The sequence below is a fragment of the Suricata suricatta genome, chromosome 3, assembly GCF_006229205.1.
Source record: "Suricata suricatta isolate VVHF042 chromosome 3, meerkat_22Aug2017_6uvM2_HiC, whole genome shotgun sequence".
In the NCBI taxonomy this organism is placed as follows: domain Eukaryota; kingdom Metazoa; phylum Chordata; class Mammalia; order Carnivora; family Herpestidae; genus Suricata; species Suricata suricatta.
Genome location: NC_043702.1, coordinates 147920415 through 147935957, shown reverse-complemented (window position 1 = coordinate 147935957; position 15543 = coordinate 147920415). Strand labels below are relative to the sequence as shown.

Below are 15543 nucleotides of genomic sequence, written 5' to 3'. Positions count from 1 at the left end.
AACTCACTTCACTATTCCAGGAAAGGCTAGGGAAAACCCCCTCTGTTTGTTTCTCCAATTGTTGATTCTGATAATTAAAATGATTTGGTTAGGGGCGCCTGGGTGGCTCAGTCGGTTAAGCATCCGGCTTCGGCTCAGGTCAGATCTCACGGTTCGTGGGTTCGAGCCCCGCGTCGGGCTCTGTGCTGACGACTAGCTCAGAGCCTGGTGCCTGTTTCAGATTCTGTATCTCCCCCTCTCTCTGACCCTCCCCTGCTCCAGCTGTCTCTCTCTGTCTCTCAAAAATAAATAAAAAGCATTAAAAAAAATTAAAAAAAATGATTTGGTTATTTTAACTTTTATTCTGGGCCCTACTTTAGTATACCAAAATTAGTTTTAGAATATTTATTACAAACTTCAAGTCCATATTTTAAGAAGACATTTATTAAAATTGAAACCACTTAATTTTCTCTTTGCTGAACTTGAAAAAATCAATAGAGCCCAGGTGGTAGGTGTATGGGTGTCCCCTGCAAAGCTCCCCTGACAATCTCTTACTGGAGGTGACAACGGGTAGGGAAAGGAGACCTGGCTTGGTCCAAGCACTCCGAGCAGGCTGCAGAGAAGGCACCTGAGCTGTCTCTGAGGACTCCCAGGAATGAGCCAGCAAAATAAGAGGGGGCAGGCGGAGGAAACAGCACAGTAGCTCTTGGGTTGTCATAAGACACCTGTGCCAGGAACACCACAGATGCTCCAGGGGGTTTTAAGCAGAAAAATAAAGGAATAAAATTTGTTTTCCCCGTTTTACACTTTCTTCCTCTAGGCCTCATCTCTAAGAAGTTTGAACTATAGCCCTGAAGCCAAGCTCAGCCACTAAGGGTAGAAAGCCTTTGCACAGGAGCAAAGCGTCTCCTAACTGCAAGATACAGAGGGTAAGGAAGAGATCAACCAAGTAGGAGGGAGGCAGGAAGCCTGGGAATCATACTGGCCAGGTTTTATTCTACCTAGTGTCCTGCATATCGTGGAATAAAATTTGAGGTTCTTCAAAACAAATTGGTTTTCCATCTTTTCCAAGTTTTTTTCTCTTCTACCCTGCTCCTAATTCCAGAAAATTCATTTGTAACCAACCATTGCTTCAGATATGCTGAGTTGAAGACACCAGTGTTAGCCAATAAAATGGCAAAAACATACCAACATCACATGTACACAATCTTCAAAGAATAAGAACTCTCAAGAAAGGAAAAAGGAACTTACTTTCCAAACTGATAGGCCATTTAAGAGAAGGGATTTAGGAGATCTTGAGAATTGTACACAATTAAACATGTTCTCAGCTTTGAATTGCTCTTCTGATAGATAGCTCCTTGTTACTTGTGACTTTAAGTTAAAGACCTATAGACTTAAAAACAAATCTCCAAAAAAGATACACAAATGGCCAACAAGCACATTATCACTCTTCATTAGGAGTAATATAAATCAAAATAAGATATAATTTTTAAAAAAGGGAAATAAAGGACACCTGGGTGGCTCAGTTGGTTAAGCAGCCGACTATTGATTTTGGTTTAGGTCATGATTTCATCATTCATTGGGTTCAAGCCCTGAATCAGGCTCTGAGCTGGGAGTGCGGGGCCTGTTTGGGATTCTCTCTCTCTCTCCCTCTCTCTGCTCCTCCCCTGCTCAAGTACACACACTGTCTCTCAAAAAGTAAGTGGATAAACTTTTTAAAAATTAATAAATAAAAGAAAAAGAAAAAGAAATGTTGGCAAGTTTGGGGATTCCTCAAAATTAAACCTTGAACTACCACATGCCCCAGTAATCCACTCCTAGGTGTATATCCTAAACAACTTTAAGCAGGGACTAACCCACGTTCATAGCAGCATTACTCACAATAGTCAAAAGGCGGAAGCCACTCAAGTGTCCATCAATGGACGAATGAATGAGTAAAATGTGGTGTATATATACACAATGGAGTATTAATAGCCACCAAAAGAAATGAAATTTCGGTATATGCTACAACACAGACCTTTAAAGACTATGCTAAATGAAATAAGATAAAGGACAAATGCTATAGGATTCCACTTCTAAGAGGCAAATTTGGAATCAGGAAGTAGAATTGTGGTTATCAGGGCCTGGGAGGTGGGTATGGGGAGGGGAAATAGTAAGTTATTTTTCAACAGATACAAAGTTTATGTGGGTGATCATGAAAAAGTTTTGGATATACATAATTGTCATGATTACCCAATATTGGACTGTATTTGAATGCCAGTGAACTCTACACTTACAAATGGTTCAACTAAGGCACAGTATTTTATGTATATCTTACCAAACATAAAGAAGATCGAACTACAATTAGCAATTAAATGCTTACTATGTGTACGGCATTGGGCCAAAAGGCAAATGTGTTCACTGCACTGCCATTCCGCACAGACGAACAGCCTCATGCCGTCTGTAAGGCCACATGTCATTTCCAGTACAAGCGGCAAAACGGCCTATTCTGAAATGCCAGTCCACTTTCCAGACACAATCAGACCCCAAAATACACCCTTTATGAAAACCAGCTTCAGGGGACTTGAAACGTGTTAAAATCAGCACACATTTTATTTTCAAGCACATCATAAACACTTTTCCAGTGTGACTATAGCCTCCATGAATTCTTTTCATACAGAACTGGAAGGAAGTTGTTTCTGGTGAGGTTGTTCATGATCAAATATCAAGACACAGGAGCTCCAAATGTAAACAGAGTTTTATATCCGACATCCTCAAAACCAAGGAATAACATTTTTACTTTCAAAGTAGAGGATATTTTACCTCAGCCTTAAATGCAGGAAGTATTTACTGTGAGGTGCTCCGTGTTAACTCGGTGTAATTCTTCTCATACATCATTTGGGCCTCACTATAAAACATGCAATTTTCAATGTACTTTTCAATATTTGAAGTATTCGAGGATGGAAAGTAGAACTCCACATCTTAAAAGAAAGAGCAAGTTCCAGGAGTTTTTTATTGTTTGACTGACAAAACACACCAAACCAGGTAGAGAGGTCCCCAAGGAAATGATGGTCATGCTTCACTGTTGTTTGCCCTTTGGTCCTTCATCTTCTAAGCATTTGTTGTATTTTCTTTTAAAGATATTAGACATTTATTTTTATCACAAATACAATCCAAGTGTGAATAAATAAATGTATTATCTTTTAACATCTACCACCCCACCCCCACCCCACCCCCGCGCCCCGCCCAGTTCCTGTAAATAGAAAAAAGAGCTAAGTGTCTCTTCAAAGCCTATTTGGCCATAGCTGTCCCACCTCTGGTTTTAAAAGCAGACTGTAACTTATCTTCTGAAATTTTTTCTTGAACTGCAGCTCATTCCGGTAAAGAAATCCTGGAAAAGAAGTCCTATTGATATTGTCGATAGTCTCCAAAAGGTGAGGATGGTAACTGGGCTGAAGGCAACTGAGAGGGGTCTTCAGCAAACTGAGGACCTGCACGTAAGAAAGAAAAGAATCTTAAAAGCCACCTGAGTATTACACAATTAAAAAGAACAAGTCTTTGTAGAGAGTAAATCGCTCAACGTAATAAAAATAAGGTGCTATCTTAGAGCTGTCATCTGAATTTCTGCTGCCTAATTCTCATGAGAGCACCTCCAAATTTGGTGTAACATGACAGACTGGCTTCCCGTATGTTCCAGAATGAATAGCTCTCAACTTCTATCCCAGGAAAGTCAGCTGGATTAATCATAGCAAGAAGTGAATTCAAATTATTTTTTTTAATGTTTATTTATTTTTGAGAGAGTAACAGTGCAAGTGGGGGAGGGGCAGAAAGAGAGGGAGATACAGAATGTGAAGCAGGCTCCATGTTCCAGGCTCCGAGCTGTTGGCACAGAGCCTGATGCAGGGCTTGAATCCATGGACTGTAAAATCATGATCTGAGCCTATGTCGGATGCTCAAACAACTGAGCTACCCAGGTGCCCCAAAAAGGGAATTCAAGTTTTTACAGCAATTGCTGTAACAAGCTGCTATAAAGATTGGCAGAATCTCACACCTCTTGACATACTTTCCAGTAGCTATTTAAAAATTATTTTTACCAAGTTTAATGATCTTGGTCATGTTTTAAGAGAATTCGGTAATCCAATTTATAATGAAATAGAGAATGAGTTCTGAAATGGCAAGACATTCCTAGCTTGCTATAGATCAAAGTCTTGTTATATTTTATTTTTGATAGAGAGAGAGCACACGTGCACAGGGTAGAGGCAGAGAGAGAGGGAGATACAGAATTGGAAGCAGGCTCTAGGCTCTAAGCTGTCAGCACAGAGCCCAATAGGGGGCTCAAACCCATGGACCGAGAGATCATGACCTGATCTAAAGTCAGATGCTTAACCGACTGAGCGGGCTACCCAGGTGCCCAGTCTTGTAATATTTTAGTTTTCAAAGGATGGGAGGGGGCCTGTGAACTAAGAAAAAAAATGTGGTTCTTAAAAATAAAAAATTAAAAAAAAAAAAAAAAGACTTTTATGGGAATAGTTACAATTATTTTCTCCAGGGAAACTAAGACAGACCAAAAAATAACTATAAAGAAGAGAGAAAGAGGGCAGCAGTAAAATTTCCTGAAGCTTTCCAATGCTTCAATCCAATGATACATATTTATTTTTCACTCTTAAAGGAATTCTCTGTTCATTTCAGAGAACTGCAGAAGATACTGGGTGAAACAGGCAAACCAAAGGTAACTATTATTACTTAGATACAATTTTATCTAATTTTTGTAACTGTTTTAAAAGTTAATTGGAAAAAGATGCTTAAATCTTCAAAGATTTCCCCTCCTCCCCAAAAGAGCTTTTCCGAAGCACATCTCCTGTCGCAAGTAAAATGCATTTCTTTAGAAGATTTCTTCTGAGGAAAAAAGCCTGAAGCAAAGCAACCAAGACTAATTCCTATTAGACAATGTAACCTGGGGCGCCTGGCTGGCCCAGTCGGTAAAGTATATGATTCTTGATCTCGGGGTCATGAGTTCAAACCCCGAGTTGGGCAAAGAACCTACTTAAAAAAAATAAAAAAAGACAGTGTAACTGTTTTTGTTATATCAGTTTCTGAATTTCTGAAAAAAGGAAACTTTCTGATGTTTGATGTAAAGTCTTTCACACAAACATGGTAAAAACATAAAAAGCAAAATTAGAAAGTTTTCATCATAACAGAGTATTAACCCAGAAGTAATGATTAAAAAACAGAAACAGAAGGTGGGAGGTCCCTAGATCATCCCTGATCTACCGAGCAGTGTGTTTGACAATCGTGCCAAAAAGACACTGAATCTCTTGCTAGGCACCTCAGGGAAATCAAATCAAACTGGGAGCTATGATCTATTCCTAACTCTATGCTGAATCTTTTCCAAGCTCCAAAAATAATTTTCGACATGTGTTGCTATCCTGCATATTTCCTTCCCCAAATGCCAGGTCAAATTTTTCCTACTAAAATCCTCACATTGATCTCTCTGCTTCCTTCCAGCATCAAGGAATATTGCCCCTTTACCGACAAAGGGAATCCTGGCCCCTTACAGACAAATGAAGTTTCCTGCAGTTTTAACAAAGTGCACAGTGTAACAGCTAGGCAGATATTCCATGACCATGAAATGATCACTTAATCCATAATTTAACTTTTCCTCTTAAATCAGATAAGAGGAACAATTAGCAACAAATTATTTTACCAACTTCTCCAAAAAATTTTCCCTGCCAACCCTAAAGTGGCCCTCCCAAAACTAGCCACTTTCTACCACTGTATTTCATTCTCTTCACAGCAAGCAACACAATCAAATCTCATTTATCTGTTATTTAACATGTTACTCTGTCTTCTCCCACCAGAATGCAAGTCCTGATGCTCACCACTATGTCCCCAGCGTCTAGAACAGGGCGTGGCACACACACAGACAGTAAGACGTTGTCCACCGACCATCATTGTTGTTAATACACCTGCAAGGACCTTTCTTCAAGCACATCTAAAATGACTAACAATTTCTTAGAATAAGCACACGAGCACTGACAAAAACAGAACTATAAGAAAAATCTACAGCAAACCAACTCAGAAAAGCATTTTGGTGACTGTAGTTAGACACAATAACTGTATCCACATCTACCTTTTCAAACAGGACAGGGCCTATTATCATAAGCTTCGTGACCCACGGCAAATGTAGAAACAATAGAAACAAATACATTTTAGCAGACAAGATAGGTTCCCTCTCATCATCAGGAGACCATTCCAGTGTTTGAGCTACAGCAGTAAGCAGAAAGAAGACTCACCATTGGGAAATTGTGCAGAGGCAAATCTCGTCAACAAGATACCAGCTCCTTCGATTAAAGCTAGAAGAATGCCACCCATCGCCGCTGACCCAACCATGGCCACGGGTCCATCTGAATACATTAAAAACAAAGAGATTACTTTAATAGAAATCTAGTTTAATATAAAACACAGTAAAGGAAAGAGCTGTACAAATGGCTACATGCTACCCTCATTCCCTACCCGTTTTCTCAGTAAGACCAAGTGTCAACAAACTAAGGCCCACAGGTCAAATACAGCTCAGTGCCTGTTTGTATAAAGTTTTATTGGGACAGTCATGCTCATTCATTTACATATGGTCTATGGTCGCTTTCATGTTACAATCACAGAGCTGAGAATTTGTTGACAAAGACCTAAAATATTTATTTACCATCTGGCCCTTTACAAAAAGGTCTGCTGACCCCTGACCTAAACTAGTAACTCCCATAAATTCTAGGTTGCTTTATTTATGTTCTAAAGATCCAGAAGAGGGTTCTAAGCTCATTATTCCTAATCATGCCATGCGGCAGGTATGATATTTAACTCTAGCAAGCCAATGAGGAAACTACGGCATAAAAAGCTTGGCAAGCTGCCCAGTCACACACTAGTAACTGGCAGAATTGGAACTGGAAATGCTCTTAACCACTGGATAGGTCAGAACTCCACACTCTCAAAGATTCCAAATAGGTAGATACTCCTATTCCCACCCTCTCCCCAAATCACCATATACATTCACGCTATACTAAACTAAGCAATGCTCAGTTTTATGTATTACCAGTCTCTTTAAATTAAGAGAGAGAAAGTTTCCCAAAAAGTCTTGCTCCTCCTATGTGCCTATGATGTCGGCTTACTTCTTGCTGCCAGTATGGCTCCTGTTAAGGCACCACTTGTGATGGAGTTCCAGGGATCTTCTTTTCCTCTGACTTGAACCATGCTGCAGTCAATCATGGAAAATAAACCACCCCAAACTGCAAAGCTACCTGTTTTATTAAAAAAACAAGAAATTTCATTATTCATCTTATATTTAAAATATTACAATAAAAAATAACTAAATAACAATACTATATTCTTAAAACTCTCACACTCCAAACCAATACATACAAACACAAGTTTGGATAAGCACTGAACAAAATTCAGAATACTTATCTTTTTAATAAGGCTTGGGTTGTATTTTATCAGCTGGAAAATTAGCAACGGCCCAAAGCCTAAAAGAAATAAGCAGGCCTAGAAGAGTTAGGCTAAACACATTCAAATCTCCCTGTATCTGTTTAAAAGGCAATAAACACAACAAAGCCTTTTTTTTTTTTAATGGCTCTACAATATCTCAATTTTTTCTTTCCTTCATTAAGTGTCACTGAGCATATATATACTCTATGAAAATCGCCAACGGGGATGCTAAAGAAATTCAGCTAGCCTGGAATGCATTATAGGTGTAAGCCAATACATGCTAAAGTGGCTGATGATCGCTACAAATAGTTACAATTATGGAACATCAAGGGGAAAGAACTTATTTTTCCTCTCTCCCTTCTTTCATTCCTCAAGCATGAAACTCAAACCAACACTAAATCAAGTTACTTCGCACTTGAACTCTCCTAAACTCAGTAATGATTTTGTCAAAAAGGAAATGAACACCCACACATATACGTACACAAGCATACACAAAATGTAGAAAAACAACACTAAGATTTTAACTGTGGGCATCTCTGGGTGACACAGGACTTAAGTTTCTTTGTGCTTGCTTTACCCTTCCCAACTTGCACTGTCTCTCTCTCTCTCTCTCTCTCAAAAATAAACATTTTTAAAAAATGTTAATAAAGTTAAAAAAATAAAAAAAACCAAGGCACCATATTCTTCGATACCTTTCTTAAAAAGAAATCCCAAGGATTGAAATAAACAATCCCAATTCCCTCATACTACAACTTATTCTTCCTCTATTTCACCCTGATTGTTTAATTTCAGAAGTTTTAAAGTTATAGAAAAGTTATGAAGATAGTATAGAGTTCCCATATATCCCACATCCAGTTTCCCCAATTTCTTTTTATAATCTCTCTCTTTTTTTTTTTGGAGAGGGCACTAGTGGGGAGCGGGGTAGAGGGGTGGGGGTTAGAAGGAGGGGGAGGAGAGAGAGAGAATATCTTAAGCAGGCTAGAGCCTGACACAGAACTCGATCCCACAACCCTGGGATCATGACCTGAGCCAAAATCAACAATTGGACACTCAATGTACTGAGCCACCCAGGAATCCCATTTACCCAATTTCTAACATCTTCCATTTCCATGGTGCATTTGCACAATTAATGACCCAATATCAATATATTATTGATTAAAGTCCACACTTAATTCAGATTTATTTAGTTTTCATGTCTTTTTTCTGTTCCAGGATACCAAATTACATTTAATAGTCATGTTTCTTTAAGCTCCTCTTGGCTGTGACATTACTTGTTCTTTCATTCACTGAAAAAGCATAATATGACTGAAGCAGCCTCTTAAAAGATATATAAAAACCTGTATGACTTCTGCATATATTGGGAATTCAGGGTTTGGTGTGTGCTTTAATACTACTTGTCATTCCTGAACAACATGGTACCCATTAAAGCAAAGGAAAATGAGTAACTATTTACCTTCTAGAGGATATAATCATTTCATAGGAAAGAAAAGGAAAAAGATATACCATCACTTCAGCTCTCACAACCTCAATTCCCTCATCTGGAAAATGGGGATAATAATACTGACTTCATGTTGTTGTGAAGATTAAAATAATGCTGTGGAACCCTTCGCAGAGTGCTTGGCACACAGTAAGCACTCCGTAAGCGGCAGCTCTGAGCTAGTCTTCTGAAGAAAAATATGCTAAAAACCCTGACAAGACTATTTCCTCTGATGCACAAAATTAATGAATAACTAAAAGTATTTAATCTTTTTCATGTGCTCTATATGGTCTCTCCAAACTGATTGTATCTTTGTCTATGAAATATAGTCTCTAAGCTTTTTTATCTCTCTTCTCCCAACTTCTGAATAACCAAGTTTAAAAAGCATAATGAATTCTTTTCAAATTTTGCAATGACCTCTGCACAACATCCAGAGCTGAACCTCGGAGACAGCCTGATCAGCATCCGTGTCTCTCTCATGAAACCACAATCCTTCAGCTCACTATCTCTTCAGCTTTATATTACCCCAGGAGCTACCACTCTTGATGCTCACAAACCTAAGCTTTAAACACACCGTCTTGGGGCGCCTGGGTGGCTCACTCGGTTAAGCATCCAACTTTGGCTCAGGTCACGATCTCACATTTGTGGGTTCAAGCCCCACGTCCAGCTCTGTGCTGACAGCTCAGAGCCTGGAGCCTGCTTCCGGTTCTGTGTCTCCCTCTCTCTCTGCCCCTCCCCCCCAACTCTTGTTTCTGTCTCAATAATAAAAAAATAAAAAATAAACACACCATCCTCCTTTTAGATAAGAAGAAACAAAAGAAAACAAAACCAAAATGCCACTGAGCATTTGAAGGACAGAGACAAAATCTCCGAATGAATAGACATAGCAATTCCGCTGGGAGCCATTTCTGAAGTAAGGCAGGTTTGCAAGGCCTCCCACCCTCAGATGGTGACCTGCCCTGCGTCTACACCCACTCATCCCCCACTCAATCTCTGCTTGAGCACCGACCCCCAAGGTGCCCGGACTGACTGCTATCAGGAGTGACTTGCCTTCTTATGTTAAAAATATGTGAACTGTACCTTGTGAAAAAACTTGTTATAGGAGTTTCTTCTTTTGTGATTATAGGAGCAAATATTACATTTCCTGAGAAAATCTGTTCCCCCCCCCCCTTGCAAACAGGCTATAGACCCCTGCTCACAAAGACCTAACTCTTGCCTTTGCTATGCAAAAAACTTTGCCTTGTATTTGAATGCTAAAGATCCCTTCCTTCCCCGTGTGATAAACATCTAGTCACCTATTGGTAAAGATTAAGCAGGAGTCTTCCACCAATCTAAGTTCTGGGAAATTTTTACATACCAAAGAATTTGTCATCAGAAATCACTGTCTAAGGTAATTGCCACTTCTGTTTTGTACCCCATAACTCTTTTCAATAAATAAAGCTGACTCTCCGTAGGGGTAGAGAAGCCAGCCTGGTGTGCAGAAAGAAGCTGAGGCTGTCTCACTATCTTTCGCCGGCACCGTCCATCCTTCAGGGGAGCCCTGGACCTGCTGGAGCTGGACTCCGGCACAGTTCCAGTTAACTTTCTGAATAAAGCATAAATCAAGAAGAACATACAGAGATAGTAATTTCTAACAAGCTGCTACACTGATCTAAACTCACTAACTGGTATAAGCTAAAAAAAAAAAAAAAGGAAAAAACAGAGCTTCATCTTCGAATGAGTAAGAAAAGCTAGATGAAGTACAGGTGGAAAAATTCTGCTTACCTCCCAACTGTGGAGCTCTGGTTTTAATAGCTGTCAAACTCCCTCGTAGTCTGTGGTTTACTCCCTATAAAGAAGCAAAGCAAAAATACATTAGAAGTACATTTCCAACCCACTGCTCGGGCTACCAGGGATACTAGCGAACCCATATTTCAAATGATGATAAAGTAAGACCATTCACCCACTTACCACTGGAGAATTGCGAAAACCTTTGACTGCTTGAAAGATACCACCACCTAGGGTACCCATCGTGAAGGCCCCGCCACAATCATCCACAATTCGCCAAGGGCTAAGAACGGGGAAACAAAATAAAAAGATGACTGTATTTCTCATTCATAAACCATGATACTTTCTTTGCTAACATACTAAAGGATACAACAGATTCCAATGCAGGGCCTACTTCAACCAATAAAATAAATATGTGGACAAAGGATTCTGAACATATCCATATCTATTCAGCTCCAAGCCATAAGGAATGGAATGGACTTTAACTCTCTAGTGATAACAGCGCTTAATTTTCATTTAATAATTACTGCATCTAAGTTGGACACTGTGCAAAAGTGAATAGGCAAATATGTAGGAAATTACATTATAATCAATGTTGATCCAATCTCCCAGGGATCCAAGTAAACTCTCCAGCAGCAGTAAATTTAAAGTTGAGACCCTCAAAAATGAGGATTCAATAGAGGCAGAGGGAGGCAAATTTAAACATTTTTTAAAGTCTGAAATTCTTTCTGGGTTAATGGAGTCCCAGGTAGCACTTGGAACCTTAGATTGAATCAGGTCCATTACACACTGAAATACTCTAATCTCCAATAGTTAGAGGTTAAATTTGTAAGCTTAGCTTCCAAATGTAGCAACCTAATTTATACAACACAATGAAATCTGAATAATGTCATCAGTAGAACAGTAACTACTATTCTGGGAATTTGGCTTATAAAAAGGTCTGTGAATGGTTAAATTCATTATATATTTTTTAAGTTTATTTATTTATTCTGAAAGAGAGAGAGAGACAATCCCAAGCAGGCTCCACAGTGACAGTGTGGAGCCCAGTGGAAGGCTTGAACCAAGGAACCACAATATCACGACCTGAGCTGAAATCAAGAGTCAGACGCTTAACAGACTGAGCCACCCGGGCACCCCTCATGCAGCACATTTTCCAACCGTAGGCAGGATGCTTGGGAGCCTTGCTACCCAAGGTTTTTGTGATTCTAAAAGCAAATTAAGCAACACCTGGAGTTTGTTAGACCTTCAGGCTCTTAACAATTTACCCAGGACCTACTGATTCAGTCTATAGTTCAACACAATCCCCAGGTGACTTGATTTCACTTTAACAGTTTAAGCAGTGCTTTGAAACTAAAAGGGAGTGGGAACATTTCTTTAGAATGGTAGAAACACTAAGAGAGGTACAGAGAAAAGATAGAGGAGAATGAATTACTGCTCCCTCTGAGTGGTGGGCCAGTGACTATAAAAGATCTAGTCCAGGGGCGCCTGGGAGGCCCAGTTGGTTGAGTATCTGCCTTGGCTCAGGTCATGATTTCATGGTTCACGGGTTTTGTGCTGACAGCTTGGAGCCTTAAGTCTGCTTCAGATTCTATGTCTCTCTCTCTCTCTGCCCCTTCCCGTTTGTGTTTGTTCCCTCTCTCTCTCTCTCTCTCTCTCAAAAATAAACATTAAAAAAAAAGATCTAGTCCAAATGATCTTATTAGTTGGGGATTAAAATAATCAGCAAAGAAGAGCAGAATTCAGATCAGAGAGCAGAGTATTCCAAGAAAGGATGTCCTAAACAAAGGCAAGATGTAAATGGTTTCTGAACAAATTCTGGCTAAATCAAAATGTTCCTGCAGAGAAGAAATGGACTACACAAAAGGAAGGTTGAGGCTAGACTCTAAAAGAATATAAATATTAGGGGCGCCTGGGTGGCTCAGTTGATTAAGCAACAGACTCTGGATTTTGGCTCAGGTCATGATCTCCTGGTTCTTGAGTTTGAGCCCCAACTAACCCCACACTCACAGCACAGAATCAGCTTGGGATTCTCTCTCTGTCCTGCTTCCACCCTACAACCTAACACTCGGACTCTCTCTCTCTCAAAAATAAACTTTTAAAAAAGTAACAAAAGAATGTAAATACAAATACTACAGGGAACAAGTAACATAACACAACTTTCATTTGTTAAGTATTAACTATGTTTTAGGTGCTTCAATGCAAATAAGACCTATGATTTTCAAAAATGGTTATTTTCTTACAGAATCTCTAATCTTAACTTTGCAGGGGAAAACAAGGTATTCGTGTCTCCTCTTCATTTTACAGGTGAACAGAGGCTCAGACAGATTCAGTAAGTTGCCTAACGTCATATAGGTAACTAGTACAATTTAAATACAAAAATCTAGTACTTCAAAACTCCAAATCCATTATATCATACACTCTGTGGGTTTTTGAAAAGAAACCTGTGACAAAAGTATTCAGGATGATTAAGTCCATACGATGTATTAAAATGAACTGCCGGTAAGGAGAGCGATTAGGTAAGCATTGTAAAAGGCACAGGATGCCAGGTAAGATTGTGACAATAGAAACGAAAAGGCAGATTATGAAAGAATTCAGACTGCTCATGGTATGCCGGTTTGGAGGCTGGCTGGTGTGGAGGGAGGAAAAAGACAGCTTATAGTCTGAGGCTGAATGACCTGAGAAAATGCTCTTACCAAACAGGGCAGCACAGAAGATCAGAGCGGCTTTTTAACAGTTTTTTAATGTTTATTTATTTTTGAGAGAAAGAGCAGAGCACGGGCACGGGAGGGGCAGAGAGAGAAGACAACACAGAATCTAAAACAGGTTCCAGGCTCTGAGCGGTCAGCACAGAGCTGGACGCAGGCTTGAACTCATGAACCCCAAGATCATGACCTGAGCCGAAGTACGATACTTAACTGACTGAGTCACTCAGGTGCCCCAGATCAAAGCAGTTTTGGCTACAAAACTAACCAGACAACTGATGGTATTGCTTCAGGACAGATGTACTAAGAGAAAACTAAGAAAATGAGGCTCTATCTAGCCTAATTGATAGATGAAAAGTCATTATTATAACATCTTTAACTCAGCAAAGTTAAAATATATCCAACAGCTGCTGATAACAGCAATCTACAAGGTACTGAATTCAGCATATGCAAGCATGACTGAGGAAGAGGGATAATTACACTTGGTAATTTAAAAGTTTTTTTAAGTTTATTTATTTTGAGAGAGCAAGAGCATGCAGGAGGGGGAGGGGGAGGGGGAGAGGGAGGGGAGAATATGAATATCCCAAGCAGGCTCCACAATGTCAGTCTGAGCCTGACACTGGGCTCAATCTCACCAACCCAAAGACCATGACCAGAGCCTAAATCAATAAATCAAGAGTCAGATTAACTAACGGAGTCACCCAGGAACCCCTTGGTAATTTTAAAGAGGCAGGAAATGCTGAAACATATGCCCTGTATCCGAGGAGAGGAGAAAAGAGAAGAGAAAAGAAGAGAGGAAAAAGGAAAAGAGAAAAGAAAAGAGTAAAGAAAAAAAGGAAAAGAAAAGAAAAAAAGGCACAAAGCAGGTAACATGGCTACTGCTGGCAAGATAGTAATACAAAGTCCTGGGCACTTTCACAAATTGAGGACACCTTGGCTTTTGCTCTAACACAATTAAACAGGTGATTAACCCAAATAACCAAGATTTGATTTCTCACTTAAGACTCCCCAGAAGCCTTAAATTTAGGCAACTTGAGACCTCTGAAAGCAATTTTACCGTTTTATAACTACTTATGTGCCTTACTCATGCTTCTACTTTTTGAACCTATAAAGTGGTGTGCACAGAGACCTCCTTAAAATACTGAATGAATTCACAAATTTCTGTTCATGGTTCTCAAAGAACACATGCTACTATCTCTATTTCCCAGATAATTCTTGTCCCCCTGTGCCCCCAAGGGAGAACTCCAAGCACGAACAGAGGCTCCTGCCTAGAGGAGCTTACCCAGACCCTTTGGGTAAAATCTGTTCCACACATGCTTAGCCCTGCGGACACATCTCACGATACAAACAATGCTTCCAGAATGGCACCCCCTCAGAGGCCTACTGTCCCTTCCCCAACACAGGAACCGAGCAAAGCGAGGCACGAGGACGGGTCCAAGGTCACCTGAGCGGACTGGGGGGTTTATTACTAACCCCGCACAAGGTCGACTACGTCCTGGGGTGGGAACAGGTTCCGAGGCTCCATCTAGCCCAAGCCTGGACTTCCTCATCCAAAGCAAGGTCACCAGAGTGCCAGGTTGGAGGCGGCGAGGCTGCCACACGCGCCGGGGGAGTACAGCGCTGAGAAGCCGACGGGCTGCTCAAGCCGGTGCTGCCTACGGTTGACAAACCCACGTCGACAAGCCTGCGACCGAGTCCGGCTTGCACTTCGGGGGACTGGACAGGGAAGAACGAGGACCGTGAGCAGAGGGGCAGGACTAAAGCAAGGACAGTGGTAAAGCTCACCAAGGCTCTCTCGCGTACTCCTCCATCTTGACTCCACCCGCGCGAGCGATGCCGGGCAAGCTGGGCGGAGCCTGACCCCAGCGGCGGAAGTGATCTCAAAAGGAGGGCGTTAAAGTCTATGTGGATTAGCTCACCGTGTCCTCCCGCAGCCAATAGGAGCCAGGGCAGCGTGGGGCGGGGCAGTAGCGCTTAGCGGCAGAGCTGGCCCTTCCCAGGTCCCCGAAGGCTGCTGGTCTGGGCTACGTGGACCGGGAGCAACCCAGTGGCGAGGAGTTCAAGTTACCTGGTCACTGAAGGTTCCGAGGACTGAGCTAACCTGACATTACTCCTTTAGGGTTCACCAAACTTCCTAAATACATTTATTTTTCTTTCTTTTTT

General features: G+C 40.7%; 1 protein-coding gene across 2 annotated transcripts; it reads right to left on the bottom strand.

The window, feature by feature from the left end:
* Positions 1-3197: 3197 nt before the first annotated feature.
* Positions 3198-15244, bottom strand: TIMM17A (translocase of inner mitochondrial membrane 17A). 2 transcript variants are annotated; one of them, XM_029935457.1, is made up of 7 exons: positions 15166-15242; positions 14854-15035; positions 10862-10961; positions 10676-10739; positions 7119-7247; positions 6252-6362; positions 3198-3449 (listed from the first exon to the last, which is right to left on the bottom strand). In XM_029935457.1, the coding sequence occupies exons 2-7, from the start codon at positions 14928-14930 to the stop codon at positions 3364-3366; spliced, it is 567 nt and encodes a 188-aa protein (XP_029791317.1). In that variant the 5' UTR covers positions 14931-15035; positions 15166-15242; the 3' UTR covers positions 3198-3363. The 2 variants fall into 2 exon arrangements, with proteins under 2 accessions (XP_029791317.1, XP_029791318.1); XM_029935458.1 differs by lacking the exon at positions 14854-15035 and having other exon boundaries at positions 15166-15244.
* Positions 15245-15543: the final 299 nt, after the last annotated feature.

Coding starts and splice junctions, on each gene's coding strand:
- TIMM17A (XM_029935457.1), bottom strand. CDS start 14,930: ATGAGGAAGTCCAGGCTTGGGCTAGATGGAGCCTCGGAACCTGTTCCC. Junction 10,962..14,853: donor CGTAGTCGACCTTGTGCGGG/GTTAGTAATAAA, acceptor CCCCGTTCTTAG/CCCTTGGCGAATTGTGGATG. Junction 10,740..10,861: donor GTTTTCGCAATTCTCCAGTG/GTAAGTGGGTGA, acceptor GCTTCTTTATAG/GGAGTAAACCACAGACTACG.